We start from the raw sequence: 17409 nt of genomic DNA on the forward strand, positions 1-17409 counted from the left end.
GTAACAGATACTGTAATCGACAAGGATGTAAGTCTTATTAGGCAGCATAATATAGAGTCTTTTCCATTTAGTTCTGCTTCTGTACTTGATTCTCCAAAGAGGGAGCTGTGTTCAATTTACCCTTCCTTATTCTCAAACAACAACAAAGAACTTCTGAAGTTTCAGAAGAAAGATAGAAGGCAGGCCAGGCTGTCTAGAACAGAGCTCTTTTCACGGCTAGCCAGAGTGTCCAACCCAGGCGTAATGAAAGGTAATTGGCCAGGCTGTTATCTATCTGCAGCCCACATCTTGCTTCCAAATGCCTCTAATTGAATTGCTGTAATTTTTGCCCTTCCTAATGCAGTGACTTGGCGAGGGGAAATGACCCGGGGATGTGGGCGGCTCTCGATTCTCCCCTGGGAGAGAGACGTTCGGGCAAAGTTGCGCTGCTACCCATAAATAGCAGAGGGGGAGAGGGCTTGGGCTCAGAGGCAGTGCAGGCCCCCCCCCTCCCCAACTCCATTCATCCCCAGAGCTCACAAGACACCGCGTCCCCTACACAGTGAGCGCACCGGGGCCATGCAGTGAAGAGTCCCAGCTGAGACCATCCAGTTCCCAGAGCAGCCTGCGGACAGCTCGCCGCCCCACTGCCAGCCAGGACTGACTCCGCGCAGTGAAGAACAGACCAGCGCGTCCCAACCCAAGGTACTTTCCTTTTATGTTGAACCTTTTGCCCTCTGGAAGGTGTTTAACTTCCAGGTACATGAAATCTTAGCCCCTGGACACCTTCCCTTCTGACTCCCCGCATTAGTGACGCCAGTGGCTATTAACTTGTATGCAGAGGTGGGAAGAGATTGCAAAAACTGATCTCCGGTCTCCATGCCCCAGCGCTCAGGTTCCGCCCCCGTCCCCAGAGTGTCTGACTTTGGGGATGTTACTGCTTTTTTAGGATTTGACATCCTCTGCCGCTCCTTCCTGATCTTTCAGATACACGGGACTCACCCCCGGATACAGAGTCTTCCTTCTCATAGGTTCCTCTTATTTGGATGGTTCTTACGGCATCAGGTTCCTGTGGGAACCTAAGTCAATTTCAATTCCCCCCGGGTCTCCCCTCCACACCTCTGGGATCCCAAACATTGCAATGCAAACCAAATAACCCCGAGCATTTGTGGTCTCTTTTCAGATGCAGAGGTGGACTAGTTTCCTGTTTCTCTCTCTAATCTTTTGCGCCACCCTCTCAGAGACATTTGGACTCGTTTTATCAGTAAGTATAACTTCCATTTCAGTTCTATTCATTGGACAGGTGTCTCAGTTGATATGTAACCTCTAACCTGACAGGCATCCTGGTTAGACAGGACTGATTAAAACAGAGCAAGTACTCGATAATATTCTGTATGTAATAGTGGATGAACAGTTGGGAATATTGGACATTTTAATACTCAACAACATGACAGAAGTGCTATAAAGTAGTTAAACAAAACAAGGATTAATTAGTTTTACAGTATATACTAAAGTTCAGTGAACTGCCAGATTGGAAGAATAACAAGGAATGTTTTTGCTTTACATACAGCATACAAAATATGAACATCTGAGACACAATGACAAATTGTATAAATCCAAGCAAATATCTAGTGGGAAATATTTATATGTTTCAGCAAAGCAGACTGGGAACAGATCATGTTTATTCTACTGTGTAAAGTTTAAAATGTATAATGCAATGTGTGATTTGCAATTTCATCTATGTAGGATCAAACTCCTGGTTACATTGCAGTCAGTGGCAAAACTTCCATTGACTTCAGTGTGGCCAGGATTTCACCCAACATGAAACAATATTTTTTGATAAATAAAACATATTAGCTCATTAGAAACACGAATGAATCCATTTGCACAAGTCAACCTCCCAGATTCATGTTTTTTTTTCCAGACAGTATTATGAGTATCATGCAATAAATAACCCATCTGCACTTTTCCCTCTAAAAGGCAAAAGAAAAGAGGGGCTGGACTTTGAATAGTGCTGGTTACCTACTTGGGCCACGTAAGTCAAATATTTAATTTTTCTATATTTAAAAATTCTGTTAAAATTGCCCCTTGTTGCCTATCGTATGGAACAATATATTACCCACTAATCTGGTTATTGCTGTAATTTTTGTTTGAACCTATTTACATACAATTGAAGGGTTTTATTTCAGAAAACCTTTAGTTAGTTACATATATGAAGCCTGGGATAGAAAGTTTTAGAATTTAATCTTCTTCAAAAGCAATGTCATGTAAAGGCTCTAGATTATATGGAATTACACATTTAATCATTTTTACAGAGTTCCTTAGTGCTATTGGGTTGTAATTTTTAGGTGGAAAACATCTTATTTCTCTAAAATGCACTGTAGTAGCTTTATACAACTCAGTAGTTTAATAAAAAAACATTAATTTATAGACTCTAAGGGCATTTGCCTTGGAAAGCACTTATAACATTATATGGAATTTTGGCAGTCAATCAAGTGGGAAGTAGTTTAATAAAAAACATTAATTTATAGACTCTAAGGGCATTTGCCTTGGAAAGCACTTATAACATTATATGGAATTTTGGCAGTCAATCAAGTGGGAAATGCTATGGGTGAAATTGGGCCCCAATTTTGCCACTGAAGGGGCCAAAATTTTACCCCAAATCTTCTTGAAAGTGCTCAAATGTATAGTCTTCTGATATTATTCTTAGACAAACCAAAAACTTGCTGAGGTTGTAAATAAATACCAGCAACTTAAAAGAGGACAATACTTCATTCCATTTTGTAATTAAAAACAAAACCAATGTCTGAGAGGCTGAAAATTTAAAAGTTTAGGCTTCCAAAAAAGTATGGAGAGGAAAAGTAAAGATAGATAAAAATAGTTTTAAAAGAAGGATTTTTAGCCTGATTTAACATTAGTCATTTATTTTTACAGCAGGTTTTCAAGATGCTAAGAGACATAAAACGTACAGAAGTGTATACTTACCCTTTACTACTTTTTACGTTAAATATTACCAGGAGTTGCAATATGATAAACATTATGGATAAGTGATACTGCTCTCCATATAAGGACCATAATTGTCTTTTTTCCTTTATTACTCACTTTTTGTAACTGACCTTGGGATAACTAAACAGATTTTTGCATCTTTGATGTATTTATTGGATCTGTAAAATGTTTGAAGGTATATTTGCCTTCAAGTAGCAATGCCAGAGTAGACTTTGTTGAAAGACATACACACCATTCTCTAATGGGGGAATATACTTGCGCAGTGCCATTTTTCCTAAGACTGGGTAATAGGCATCATCCTCTGTTGCAGGTTGTGTTGATCAGCTTTTACTGATAAAGGAAATACCCATTGCAAGGGGGAGAGAAGAGGCACCTGGGGAATGTAAGATAGTTTACATGAATAACCTCCAAAAACTAATTGCAGTTTACTTTAAAACAAGTTACTTAGCTTAAAAAAAAAAGCTAAGAGAGTAGCAAAACCACATTCAGTAGGAGTTTGGGAGTGCAAGCAATAAAGAACTGTGTCCTTACTGGATATAAACTACATACACAACATTACAAATGCCTTCTTTAATTCAGAAATAAACTTATTAAAATGATTTTTACTCACTAATTGTACATCATTTAATCAACTCTCCCATCATCTTCTCATGTACAAATGAAAAGGTGGCTATAAAGAGAGGTGCTTTTAAATCTTCTTGAGCTAGTTCAGTAAAATCCATGACAATCAGAATGGAGATTGTAAACTAAATTAACTTTTCACCACTAATTCATTTAACAGACGCAGTAGATAATCACAGATCTTTTAATGACAAACATGGCCTAGCTGGTAAACGTGAGATACAGCCTGAAGAGGATATGAAAACAGGTAATGAAATTATAAAGCTAAGAGATTATGTGCTTCTGTATATAGCATTTTATTTACTACATTTGAGTTATTTACTGTCTACAAGCAAACTTAAGCTTCCATTTAAGGGGACAAGGTACTTAACATACATGAATAGGCCTACTGAAGTCAAGGAAAGCAAAATTTGGCTCACAGACATCAGAGTTTGGAGATCATGACCTCAGTTACTGATATCCTGCCTCGTAATGGTTTAAAATGCAGAGTCATATATTGGCTGTCAGGCTTTTGAGTTGTCTTTATTTTGTCCAAATTAACATATTTAACTATAACACTTAAATTTTTTCTTTATATAGGTTCAAAACAAAGCTTTCCAAGTCCTATCAGACCCTTAAGAGTCCTCACTGATTAGCTTAGGACTGTGATCAGTAAGGAGCAATATTAGGAAGATTTTACTTTAGGGAATGTTTGGAGACACCTTTTATCATATCAACGTAAAAATGAAAGCTGTTCTCGATCATGCTGTTTGGAGCTGGTTTTTGAAAAACAGATTTCATAACCCCACCCTAACCATAATTTTATACTTTCCCCACAATTAAACAAGAACAGTTGTTTCCGTGAGGGGACTTAAGGTCTGACTCAAAGCTTAATAAAGTCATTAGGAGCTTTTCATTTATTGCAATTGATTTTAGAACAAACCTTTGTTTCTGAGAGGCGCTGAGCATTCGTAGCAGTGAGATCAATGGGAGTTGTGAGTACTCTATACTTCTCAGGATCTGATCTTTATCTCCCCTGTTTTATAACCCTTATTTGTACTATACAGGCAGTCCCCGGGTTACGTACAAGATAGGGACTGTAGGTTTGTTCTTAAGTTGAATTTGTATGTAAGTCGGAACTGGTACATATTGTAGGGGAAACTCTAGCCAAACATTTCTCCAGAGCTCAGTTTTATTCTCCCACACCTCACTTCCCTCAGTCCTTTATTCTCAAGCTGAGGTGTCTGCTGAGAAAAGCCGCTCCGCGTCTCCCTGGTCTGCTGGGGGTGGCGCTAGCTTCACGTCTCCCTGGTCTGCTGGGGGGAAGCAGCTAGTGCGGAGTTGCCTTACCCCGTTTGTAAGTAGGGATCTGATGTAAGTCGGATCCATGTAACCCGGGGACTGCCTGTACTTCATCTAATGGTAATGGATCGAAATTCAAAAAGGGTTGCTGCACATATTCTTGCATCCATGGACATCCTAAAACATTTGTTTTTATTCTGACTAAATTCCTATGTATTGGCATGCAAAATGTTACTTTGTTCAAAATACGTTTTTTTTTCTCTAAGCAAATATTTAGACCAATACAAAAACCACTTCCTTTCTTAGTATATCTGAAACTTATTTATTGAATTAAAAAATCCTGAGATTGTACTCCTAGATAAAGGGTGAATGATGCCAGTAACAGCTGGAGAGTTTTTACAGCATCAAACTTTGGTTTTAGTTGCCATTTATTGGGGTGTCTTATTTTAAACACTTTTTATAGAATTTACAATATCAACTTGGAATAGTTATATACATACTATATTTGTGCGTATGATAGAGTCAATGAGGAGCTAAAGCAGGTACTCAGCTAGCAGTTATTAACGGAAACTCTTAAACATTGACATAACAACCAACTCCCACTTGATTATTCATAATTAAACAGAACTACAGCTTTAGCAACAGGTAGCTTTTGCTTTATCAAATTATAGTTTCATAGCTAGCTCACACACAACACGAGCATGTTAAGGTAGCAAATGCCGTGAAATTCCCATTAATGTTTCCTCTGAAGTCTTCCATTGGGAAAAGAGGACATACCACCCTCTTCTTCCCTCCCCCAAAGGGTGCAAATGTGGAGTCTCTATGCTGCTACATAATCTCTAGCCCTGATACTTGGTACCATGGCTGAGGCCTCCCTTAAAGGAAGAGATTCCACATGACAGAGTCAGGTGCATGTGTGAGTTTTCGGTTACAACCTATTGGTCCACTCAGGACCGACTCTTGTCTACACATTCTTTGCCTGTTCCACTCACTGCTTGCTTCCTTCTAATCTGCACAGATCTCCAGACACACAAATAGCTCTTAATGGGATTCAGAAGAAGTCTTGGGAGTTGTTGTGATTCTTTTCTGTATAGCGAGGGACTGACCCATACATAGATGGAGCTCTATGTACAGATCAAAAGGACTTGATCTAGTTTTCTCCTCTGTTAGGGAATCTCAAAATGAGATTCATTTCTTACTCCAATCTAGAGAAGGCTGATAGTACAACGCTGAGCACACAAACAACTAACAGGGGAAGGTAAGAGTCCTGCTCCAAGGAACTTATAAACTAATTCAAACCCTCACAGTACAATCGAGACATATCTAATAGTCAGCAAAGGTCCAAAATTCAGGTAAGGTTTTTTGCTTATTACTTATTAGTGAGAGAACATCAATAGGTCTCCCATACACTGTGAAATTCTGCTGAAGATAATTAGTTAATTTCTGTTTACGGTTGTATAGAAAAAATTTGAATGGTTTCCTGAAATGTTGGTGACTAGCAAAGCAGATATACATTACATTGCTACTCTGAAGTACTGATGAAAGGGACAGTGGGTGCACTCTGACCTAGTTATATTTCTTGCTGACTTACTCTGTTTTCCATCTGTGGATATGCAGGCAGTTCCTCTGTAGATACATGATCTGGAAACTATACGTTGTGGCTTCTTGTATGGTGATGAGTACCCTCAATTTCTAATTAAGTCACCCCAAGTTGATAGGTCTCAGCAGAATGGGATCTAAAGACTGTAACTTAGTTTCTGTTATAAACCTCCTTCCATCAACTCTGAAAAATCTCCTTTGCACCTGAATTTTCACATGCAGACCTTATTCAATTGAGGCATTTTTTTTAAAAGTTTCACTGGAATTAAATAAGATATTTTGAAATACAACATTTTGAAAAAAATTGTTCACTTGTGGAATGTAGTAGCTTCTTATAAAGTTGTCTTAAAATGGAAATTGTTTACATGTTCAAGGAGAACTAATATAGCAGACTATTTTTAATCAGATTGAGTGAATAAATTTGGACCTATTTTCTTTGGAACTCTGAGACTCTAAGGTCTCTGCAGATATAAACTTCTTGACTGGTGCTGCAAAATGTATAAGCTTCACAGACAGCCCTGTAGGACTTTGCAAGCCCTGTAAGCCAAATATCCTGATGGTTACTTTAACTTGTATTAGTACAGAAGCTGAAGCAGTTCCAGAATCAAGAACCTGTAACAAGCTCCTCGATGTCATTCCTTTCTTGTACCAAACATGTTTCAGTTCAGGAGAGAATCTGGCCCTAAGTTTTTCCACTGTATTTTTAAAATGAAATGTAATTCCACAGATTTTTTTTGATTTCTTATAGTCACCATTGTGACTAAAGCTATATCAGCAAATATTCATACTATGTGTATGTTAAATAATATCGAATAAATGTTTCCTAGGTAATTTTGGGAGACCAGTGGCTGATGACAATGTTGTACGCACAATCATTGAATTTTTGACTTACTTGCAACTTAAAGGTTAGTAAAGCTTTCAATCATTTGAAAGTACAGTTAAAGTTTCATTTCATAGTCACTGAGGATCTGCTTCTGTAATTCTTACTTGGACAAAATTCTAGAATAAGAGCTGCAGTACTGGAATTGAATATATAATTGTAGATGCTTTTTGAACTGGCAACTTTCTCGAGCGTCACTGGAGAATGGTTTTCATGATGTTTGACATAACTCCTAGAACAAAATATGCTGAAATGATATCATTGAATAATATATTTATGAATAATTGTTTGACATCTGGAAGAAACTATTTAGAGCCTTTTCCCACAAAACACTTATGCAGGTATTTAAAGTTCAGCATAAAGTAGCATCACTGAAGTATGATAATTATATGACTAAAGATTTAAGGATCCAGATGCTAGATTGTAAGCACCTAGGTGCTGGTGCCGTCTATCTTTTCATTATACATTTGTACAGTGCCACACACAAAGGGGACCCAGTACTGCTTGGAGCCTTTAGGTACCATCAGAATATCAGCTACAGATAAAACTGAACGAGCTTTAACAGAGCCTATATTTTTAACTAAATAAAAGGAGATTTAAGTTTATCATTATCAAGTTGCTTTACATTTGTATAAGACCGTGACAAAGGAAACACATTTTCCTTCCATTTGAACATTGTGATGAAGTCATTTCCCTGAAACTGTGACATCACTCACCTGTGTGGCAACAAAGTCTGGCAAAACTTCCTGTCAAATCTTGGAGAATGGTCTATGTAGGACCAGCAGGATTGAGACCTTTAAGGATCCCTAATTAAGGATTATGGCTTTATTATAGCATCAAGCTGGGGAAAACCTGGTGAATTCTACCCCTATTATAATTTTGAAGTTATTGGTGAATTTTTAGAAATTTTCAGGCAAAGTAAATTGATTTATTAAATACACCTCTTTTAAATTTTCAACCAATATAGAATTACTCCTTTCAACTCTGCTACATTAAAAACATTTAGAAAGTGATTTGCATTATGAGAGAAATAGGAAGATTAAAGGCCTGTATTATAATTGCAAGAAGCATGATGAATCTTTCATTCTACCTTTGAATATATTTAATTATAAACACTTTCATAGCAGTTAATTTATTGTTAGATAAAAGTACAGGTCTATTTTTTTTAAAATTAATATCCTGGAATGATAGCAAAGAATTGTATGTTACATTTGTGTTTTATTAATTACTTTTGAAAAGATATTCACAATGATCTGTTAACTTGGAGATTATATGAATCTTGTATATTAAGCTCTGGACAGTTTTGGCATCACTTTATAAAATAACCTATGATGTTTCACCAAAATCCTCACTGAGAATATTATAAATATTTAAATACAACTACAGTGTTATCCAAACTACATTGCATGTGCTATAAAGACTATGTTTGTTGAATGGTAAAGTTAAGGATCTTTGAACAGTACTATCATTTTCAGGGAATGCGAATAGTTCAACAGTACATCCTCTGGCACAAAAATCTTAGTCCAAAGGCAAACCTTTCTCAAGAGTTTTGAAACCCAACATATCCTTGCTTACCTGAATCGAGCATGTTGAATAATTATACAGTCAACATTAGGGGAAACGGAAAATATTTTCAAGATCTCTAAATGGTCAAGGTAGGACAAAACCATGTTTTGCATAACAGAGTTTTCCAGATAACTCTGGTTTTGCTATATAAGAAAAACATTAATTTAGATTAACTACACAAAAATCCTTTTTGAAAAAAATTTACATTTTAACAGAAATATCTAATATGCAAAACTGGGGCCCCAATCAAATATACTAATTTTTGAGAAGTAGCTTGCAGAGTGTCACCCATTAAAATCAATGAGTCTGTTTGCAAAGTGAGTTTATGGTCTCTGCAGGCTTAGTTGCAATTATGCAATGGTTCTGATCTCTGAGGTAGGAGGGGGTGGTTCCATTTTTTATCCCAATTCTTGCAGAGCATGTTTACTTAATTTATATATGAATACAAATATTTTTCCTTCAATATTTTTACTCATCTGTTAGATTATGTGGTTTTAAAATAACATTGTTTAATGTTTACCCAATGCTCTAGAAATCACCAAATTCTCCCAATCTTTGAGTGCTATTCCACCCTGTTAACTGAATAATGAACATCTGTCCAAATCCATATTTACAGGGTAGCCACTTGAAATAACTACTGATTGACACCTTATTTAGCCACCCATGGGCTATTCCCAAATGAGGGAGTGGAAAGTCAGTATTGTCTTATTTTGCTGTTCTCAGTGAATTCCCCCCACAAGTTGGAGGTTGGGATCAGCAGTAACAGCATGAACAGCTTGAGAGCATAAATGGCGCAGGGAGGATGGCTCTGGAACATCCATAATCAGGGGTTTTGACCGTTTCTAAGGCTATTAAGAAGCAGATAACTGATTAATTGTATCAGAGGGGTAGCCATGTTAGTCTGAATCTGCAAAAGCGGTGAGGAGTCCTGTGGCACCTTATAGACTAACTGAAGTATTGGAGCATAAGCTTTTGTGGGAAAAGACCCACTTCGTCAGATGTATGTCTGCATTGTGTAGTCAGTACAATTTGTATCAACTACATGATTAGTCAGTAAGGGGCCCTGCTGCAGCTCTGCAATTTCAATGTAGTAGGAGCTGAGCGCGCAGGCAGCCCAGCTCTTACTACAGTTAAAATGCAGAGCCACAGCAGGGATAGGTTTGAAACCCGTCCGGGACTGAGCAGTTCTAGCTTGCACTGGGTCCTGGACCGCTGCACCTTTGCCTTGGCTTATCAGATAGTCAACTACTCACTTACATCCCTAATCATCTCCCCAAACAAATCATGTGAAGGAAAATGCAAGTTACTGATGATGAATTAGAGTTCCCATTCATGGAGGGGAGATGGGTCAGAAATTGGGGGGACCATCATAAAATCAAATCAGTATCTTAGGGTATGTCTACACTACCCCGCTAGTTCGAACTAGCGGAGTAATGTAGGCATACCACACTTGCAAATGAAGCCCGGGATTTGAATTTCCCGGGCTTCATTTGCATAAACTGGGCACCACCATTTTTACATCCCTGCTCATTCGAACCCTGTGCCGCGCGGCTACACGCGGCACGAACTAGGTAGTTCGGACTAGGCTTCCTAGTCCGAACTACTGTTACTCCTCATTCCACGAGGAGTAATGGTAGTTCGGACTAGGAAGCCTAGTCCGAACTACTTAGTTCATGCTGCGTGTAGCCGCGCGGCACGGGGTTCGAATGAGCAGGGATTTAAAAATGGCAGCGCCCAGTTTATGCAAATGAAGCCCGGGAAATTCAAATCCCGGGCTTCATTTGCAAGTGCGGTATGCCTACGTTACCCTCCTAGTTCGAACTAGCGGGGTAGTGTAGACATACCCCCAGTGTTTTGTATACAAATGCAAGAAATATGGTGAAAAATCAGGAAAAACTTGAAGTAGTTTCATAGAGACTCGGTGGAATAATACACATGACTGGAACATTGGTATAGAAGGCTACAACTTGCTCATGAAGGATAGGCAGGAAAAAAGGGCAGAGGTGTTGGGGAACTTTAACTATCCAGACATCTGTTGAGGAAAATAATGCAGCAGGGCACAGATTATCTAACAAGTTCTTGAAGTACATTGGAGACAATTTTTTATTTCAGAAGGTGGAGAAAGCTACTAGGGCAGTACTGTTCTAAATTTGATTTTAACAGAGAGGAACTGATTGAGAACTTGAAAGTGGAAGGTAGCTTCGGTGAAAGAATTCATGATTCAAAGGAATGGTAGAAAGGAGAATAGCAAAATAGATTCAATGGATTTCAGGAAGTCAGACTTTAGTAAACTAAGGGAGCTGGTAGCTAAGGTTCCCCGGGAAGGAAGACTAAGAGGAAAACAATTGAAGACAGATGGCAGTTTTTCAGACGGACATTATTAAGGCGCAAGAGCACACTATTCTGCTCCCTAGAAAAGATAGGAAGTGTGGCAAGGAACCACTTTGGCTTAATCAGGAAATCTTGAATTACCTAAAAATCAAAAAGGAGTCCTATAAAAAGTGGAAACTAGGACAAAATACAAAGGATGAATATAAACAAATAATGCAAGTATGCAGGGGCAAGATTAGAAAGGCGAAGGCACAAAATGAGCTCTACCTAGCTAGAGACATAAAGATTAACAAGAAAACATTCTACAAATATAATAGAAGCAAGAGGAAGATCAAGGACAGGGTAGGCCCCATTGTTCAATGAAGAGGGAGAAACAATAACAGAAAATGTGGAAATGGCAGAGGTGCTTAACGACCTCTTTATTTTGGTTTTCACTTTATTTTGGTGGTGACTGGATGCCTAACACAGTGAATGTTAATGAGAATGGGATAGGGTCAAAAGTTAAATTAGGAAAAGAAGTTAAAAAATTACTCAGAAATGGTAAAAGTCTTCAAGTCACCTACCCCCGATGAAATGCATGCTAAAATACTCAAGGAGTTGATAAAGGAGGTATCTGAGCTATTATCTATCATCTTTGAAAAGTCAGGGAAGTTGCTAGAGAGAGATGTGGAGAAATTGGAGAGGATCTAGAGAAGAGCAGCAAAAATTATTAAAGGTCTAGAAAACATGACCTCTGGGGGACGACTGAAAGAACTAGGTTTTTTTAATTTGAAAAAGAGATGACAGAGGGGATAGGATAGCAACTTTCAAGTACCTAAAAAGGTGTTACAAGGAAGAGGGACAAAAATTATTTTCTTTAACATCTGAGGATAGGACAAGAAGCAATGGGCTTAAATTGCAGTGAGGGAGGTTTAGGTTGGACAGTAGTTGAACTTCCTAACTGTCAAGATAGCTAAGCACTGGAATAAAGTGCATAATGAAGTTGTGGAATCTCCAACACTGGAGATATTTAAGAACAGGTTAAATCGACATCTCTCAGAGATGATCTTGAGGGGTCAATCAAGGAATGGTGACTTTTTGAGTAATAATTACCTAGTCTGCACTTTGGGCCACACAGATAAATGCTCTTCCTTATTGTTCCAGTCTGCTTTGAGATTGCGCAAAAAGCAAATCCACTGGATCATATACAGTGGCTTTTCTGTAATGCAGAACGTGTGCTACAAAGCTGCAAAATATAATATTTTAGAATGTGATTCTACATTTTCAGCTAGAAATGGCTACCAGCAAGACCTTGATATGAATTTCTACACCAATTCAATATTTGATTTTTAAAAAATCTTAATTTTCACTCCAATAATAATGTAATATAAATGCTTTTACACATCTACTCAAATGTCAGTTTATTGCACTAAACATATTAATTTATGCATTTTCTTCCTCAAAATAACCCATTTTAGAGAGCAAAACGGTTTAAAACAATAATTGTTATTCAGATTATTCATCTGCCATCTTAAAGGAAAGGGGTATATTAAAATAACCCTCTCACAAGTGATATCTTGGAGATCACTATCACAATTGTCCTGTCTGGCTCTGGTTATGAAACTGGCTTGGTGCAGGGGTATGCCCACCCAGGATCAAACAATCAAACAATATAAAATCTTATAATACTGATATTCAGTTATATGAATCAAAACTTCAAGGCTGGCATGGAAGGGTTTTAAAAATAGTGTAAATTGTTATAGGAAGTTATTACTTATTAAGATGCAAAAGAAACATACCATGAAAAGTGTGAGCCTATTGCCTCATCTGTGCTTGACGGGAAGCAAAGTAAAAAAGTTTAGCAATCATAAGGTAGATTTTTAGGAATTAACTGTTAATATTAAACTGTGTACTTAGCTATTTGTTGCTAAAAATCATGACTGTTTTTCTTTTTCTCCTTTTGCAGAGGCTGGGGCACTAGACAATTTACTTTCATCAGAAGAAACAAATCAGTCCTGAAAAATAATGTATTTATATTTTGTTGTATTGTAAATTAAGACTGAACTCTAAACAGAGTTTTGAACGATCAGAAGATGGTGATTATTGTTTACATTACTCTTCTACAGAGTTACACATGGTAAACTACATTTTGCCCTTTTTGTTTTGTTTTTTTCTGTGATGTTACAATGTAAGATTTTGCCTTGATAAAAAACATTTCTTTAGGTAGATGGTAAAATAAAAAAGAGCAGCTGCATTTTGTTTCATTTCCTTTCAAATAGTGTTTTAAAATTACTTACACAAAGTGCACAATACATACTATATTAAATACATATTTAAGTATGTGATCCATCCTAGGCCTGAGCACTGTAGCTGTGTCAGCTTTACATCCCTCCCCCACCTCCGCCCCCCGGGTAGATGCAGCTACATCAACAGAAGAATGCTTCCATCAGTCTAGCTACCATCGCTCAAGGAGGTGGAGCTCTACAATGATGGAAAACCCCTTTTTGTTGCTATAGAAATCTTCTACAGTATAGTGCTACTGTGAAAGGAAGTATGGACTGAAGTGAAGATGTAATCCTCCTCCCCAAGATGATGGTTGCCAGATGGTTTAACCAAAAATACCGAACACCCCTCTTGCCCCCCTAAAAAACCACCGGGGAAAAAATTCTGTTGAAAAAAAAAAAGGGGGGGAGGAGACCAAAGTTGTTGAGAAAAAAAGAATCCTGAGAGCTATTATGCAAAAAAAAATTAAATTAATTTAAAAAAAAAAGACAGTGTGGCCCCTTTATGAAAGCTTTTGAGGCTTTTTGGCCCTAATAGGCTGCCGGCAACCATCCACCATCTTGTCTCCCTGCTCTGAGCCAGACAGCTCTCCTGTGGAACCCAGTAAGCACCTGGGATTTTCACCTCCTGGCTGGAAAAAAAAAATCAGAAAATACCAGACATTTTAGATCTCCAGTATTTTCTGAATTTTTTTTTAACCAGACAGGAGGTGAAAATACCGGACACCTGGCAACCCTACACAAGATGGAGGCAGGCTTTCTGTCTGCAACTCAATTACTACATACACCTCTGGAATGGATTTGATTTCCTAGATCAGTGTTTCTCAACAAGTGATACGAGTACCCTAAAGGGTACTTGAGAGAAGTCGGGGGAAGGTACATCAATACAACTGAAATTTGGAGAAAATGGAATTTTTGTTTTAAGTTTTACAGCGCCTTATTATTTTTGTACTTTTTACACCCAAAATTTTCATTGCCCGCCCTGCTACAAATAAGTTGTTTAAACAAATGTGTTGCAAATGTGATAGAAAAAAATGTTGTGTATCTGAAAACTGTAGGTACTGGTGGTACTTATAATTATTTATTTTTTTTGAAAAAGGGGTACTTTATAAAAAAAAAGGTTGAGAAACACTGTCCTAGATCATTTATATGGTCTCTTCTCCAAGTGCACTCAGTGATAAGGGCCAGGGTAGAATCTCCTTCAATAACCACTGCATGGCCATTGTATCTACTTCAAACAACCTGCTGCATAAACTCACCCTGGGCCTTAGGAGTAGAGCCCTAGAATAGGAGAGGGTTCCTGCAGGTCCCACCGAACCTGTTGCCATAATAGTGGGAATAGGATATAAATTCAAGAAACAATGTGGGAGCAGGTAGTACTGGGAATGAGTATTGTGGGGCAGAAGGTAAAAAAACAACAAAGATAAAACAAATAACGCCAGTCTTCCTGCACTGCAAACAAAATGACCACTCTGACCAGCAGCCACCACTGTTCCAGCAGTCCAACTCTGAAGGTAATGCTGCTATCAGCTGCAGCATAGAAGTAAGGATGGAAAACATAGGGGTTTCCCATCCTCTTTGCATGATGATGCAGGGGCTCTTCTGTCATTTGCATGGAGGGCTATAAGTTTCAATCCCTTTGCATGGGGGAGATGCAGGGGCTGCTCATCCCCTTGTAGAGGTGCATAAGGACTCTGATCCATCTGCATGGGTGAGTTGGGCGAATCAGGAAGTTCCCAGGGAATGCAGGGATGGATGGGTACTGGTGAGGAGACATCTGCTGAGAGCAGCTGCTCCAGCCATTGCTGGGATAGTTCTAGAGCCCTGTGGTGGGACGGGACCCCACGGATCCTGCAGGACTCAGTGCCATAACAGCAGGAATGGGATAAAAATACAAGAAACAAGGAAGCAGGTGTGCTAGAGAATTGCAGGGCAGTACAGGAGTAGGATTTAAAAAATAGTCCAGTGAGAAAGCCAGACAGCTCTGGGTGGGCCCTCTACTTGGGTGAATTTAATAGTACAGTATGTACTTACAGTGCAAAGAAGCACTTTGAAATTTTAACTCAACTTATTTTCCATGCTGCAACCTGATATAGAGCCCACTGAATTCTATAGAAGTCTTCTTACCTACTCTCATGAACTTTGGATTTTGTGCATGATGAATGTTTAGGGTCCATGGACCTCTTTGCAGCACTTAACCACAGGGATTCTACTTTTTCTATGAAAAAATAGTTGATTCTAGTATCATTTCCAATGAACTTTAACTCAGAATGATTTTGTTTTCTGTTCAAAGACAAGGAAAAATTCAGTTTAAAATAAACTGAGTTAAATTATGGCAAACATGTTAGGACAGCTATTAAACCAGAGGTGGAGAACGTCCGGTGCTCTAGCTGGCAGTGGTTTGCCAGGGTTAGCTCCTAGTAGGCTGTCATATGCTTTGTTTACCTGAACGTCTTCAGTCATAGCTGCTCTCACTTCCCGTTGGCTGTGGTTCACTATTCCCAACCAATCGGAGCTGTGGGAAGTGCAGGGGGCTGGGCCACTGTTTCCTGCAGCTCCCAATGGGCAGGAACAGTGAACCACAGCCATTGGGAGTTGCAAGCGACCATGCCTGCTGGTGTGCAGGCAAACCAAGCTTCTGGTGGCCGGCCAGAGGCCAACCCCTGGCAAACTGCATCCAGCCCACAGGCAGGAGGTTCCCCATCCCAGTGATAAACTGATTCCAGTTAGAATGTTCCTAAGGACTCGTGGATACATTCCATAAGGTTTTGTTGGGATATTTCTTTGAAATTCTTTATGCTAGAAGTCACAGGAGTTGAAGCTTTCTTGGAATATTTCAAGTGCTGTCTGACTGAGCTGGTAGTCCCACAAGACCTGATTATCGTATTGTTTCTCAGATACTACTTTGATTCATAGAATTTAAGACCAGAAGGGATCATTATAAGTGTCTAGTTTGACCTCCTGCATAGCATAAGCCATATAATTTCACTCTGTAATGGGCACCATAATAATCCCTAGAAGTAAATATTTCAGGATTTACAATTCTAAAATGAAGATATCAAAAGGCACATTTTTTCAAGGTATCCCCATTAACTGCCCCCCCCCCCCCCCTTAGTCTTTGCAAACTTTTTAAAAAATGACCAAAATGTGTGTAGGTTTTTATACTATTCAAAAATTCTTCCATCTGTACATGGTAAAAACCATTATTTATGTTTTCATTTAGGGAAGGACTCATCCATCTAGTCTGTTGAACAACGTCAATATGAGAGATTTCATCCTGCTTTAAAACTATACCACCACTATAATGAATCCCACAGGCAAAAATCAAATAAACAAGATAACCCTTACATCATGCTGTAAGGACCAATCCTATTGATAGACCACACAGCGAGAAAAGACACATATCCCGTGTGCTTCTGCAGAGAACTAGAGAATTTCCTCCTATTCCAAAGTCCCTCTGTTTATTAATTCCCTTCCCCGATACAGGACATAACGGTCACCTCTAAGAAGAGAAGGACCAAGGACTCTGAATTAAGCATAACACCAGAGACTGACTCAGATTTGATAGAGCTGTGGAGAAAACAAATTCCTGGGCCAAGAGACCTACTGAGAATGCTCTATCAGTGGTCTAGACATTAACATCTGTAGCATATTATCATGAGTGCCCTACCTGCACTCACTTGCCATGATGATACCTGGAGTGAAACATCATTTCTCTGGTTGAAAACCATACAGGCTTCAGAGATCAAAATCAAGAAGCTTGAGTTACAAGTAAAGAGGTACAAGACAGAAAGTCTTCAGAGAACAGATGTAATATGCTCCCTGAGATTTGTGTCACTGAGCTACATGGGGCACTATATTCTGCATTCCCTGTTGGCTTCTGAA

The 17409-nt window shown here is 38.7% G+C and overlaps 1 protein-coding gene across 2 annotated transcripts; it reads left to right on the plus strand.

Moving 5' to 3' along the window:
- GAL (galanin and GMAP prepropeptide) lies at window positions 1-13529 on the plus strand. 2 transcript variants are annotated; one of them, XM_014577825.3, is made up of 7 exons: window positions 1-250; window positions 543-684; window positions 1163-1243; window positions 1960-2014; window positions 3767-3853; window positions 7314-7391; window positions 13209-13529. In XM_014577825.3, exons 3-7 carry the CDS (start codon window positions 1163-1165, stop codon window positions 13259-13261), a joined length of 354 nt encoding a protein of 117 aa, XP_014433311.1. In that variant the 5' UTR covers window positions 1-250; window positions 543-684; the 3' UTR covers window positions 13262-13529. The 2 variants fall into 2 exon arrangements, 1 of the variants encoding a protein (XP_014433311.1); XR_003090960.2 differs by lacking the exon at window positions 1-250 and adding an exon at window positions 8842-9021 and having other exon boundaries at window positions 353-684.
- Window positions 13530-17409: the final 3880 nt, after the last annotated feature.

This window comes from Pelodiscus sinensis, chromosome 4 (assembly GCF_049634645.1).
Source record: "Pelodiscus sinensis isolate JC-2024 chromosome 4, ASM4963464v1, whole genome shotgun sequence".
Taxonomy (NCBI): Eukaryota; Metazoa; Chordata; order Testudines; family Trionychidae; genus Pelodiscus; species Pelodiscus sinensis.

Coding starts and splice junctions, on each gene's coding strand:
- GAL (XM_014577825.3), top strand. CDS start 1,163: ATGCAGAGGTGGACTAGTTTCCTGTTTCTCTCTCTAATCTTTTGCGCC. Junction 1,244..1,959: donor CATTTGGACTCGTTTTATCA/GTAAGTATAACT, acceptor TCCCTCTAAAAG/GCAAAAGAAAAGAGGGGCTG. Junction 2,015..3,766: donor TGGTTACCTACTTGGGCCAC/GTAAGTCAAATA, acceptor TTCATTTAACAG/ACGCAGTAGATAATCACAGA.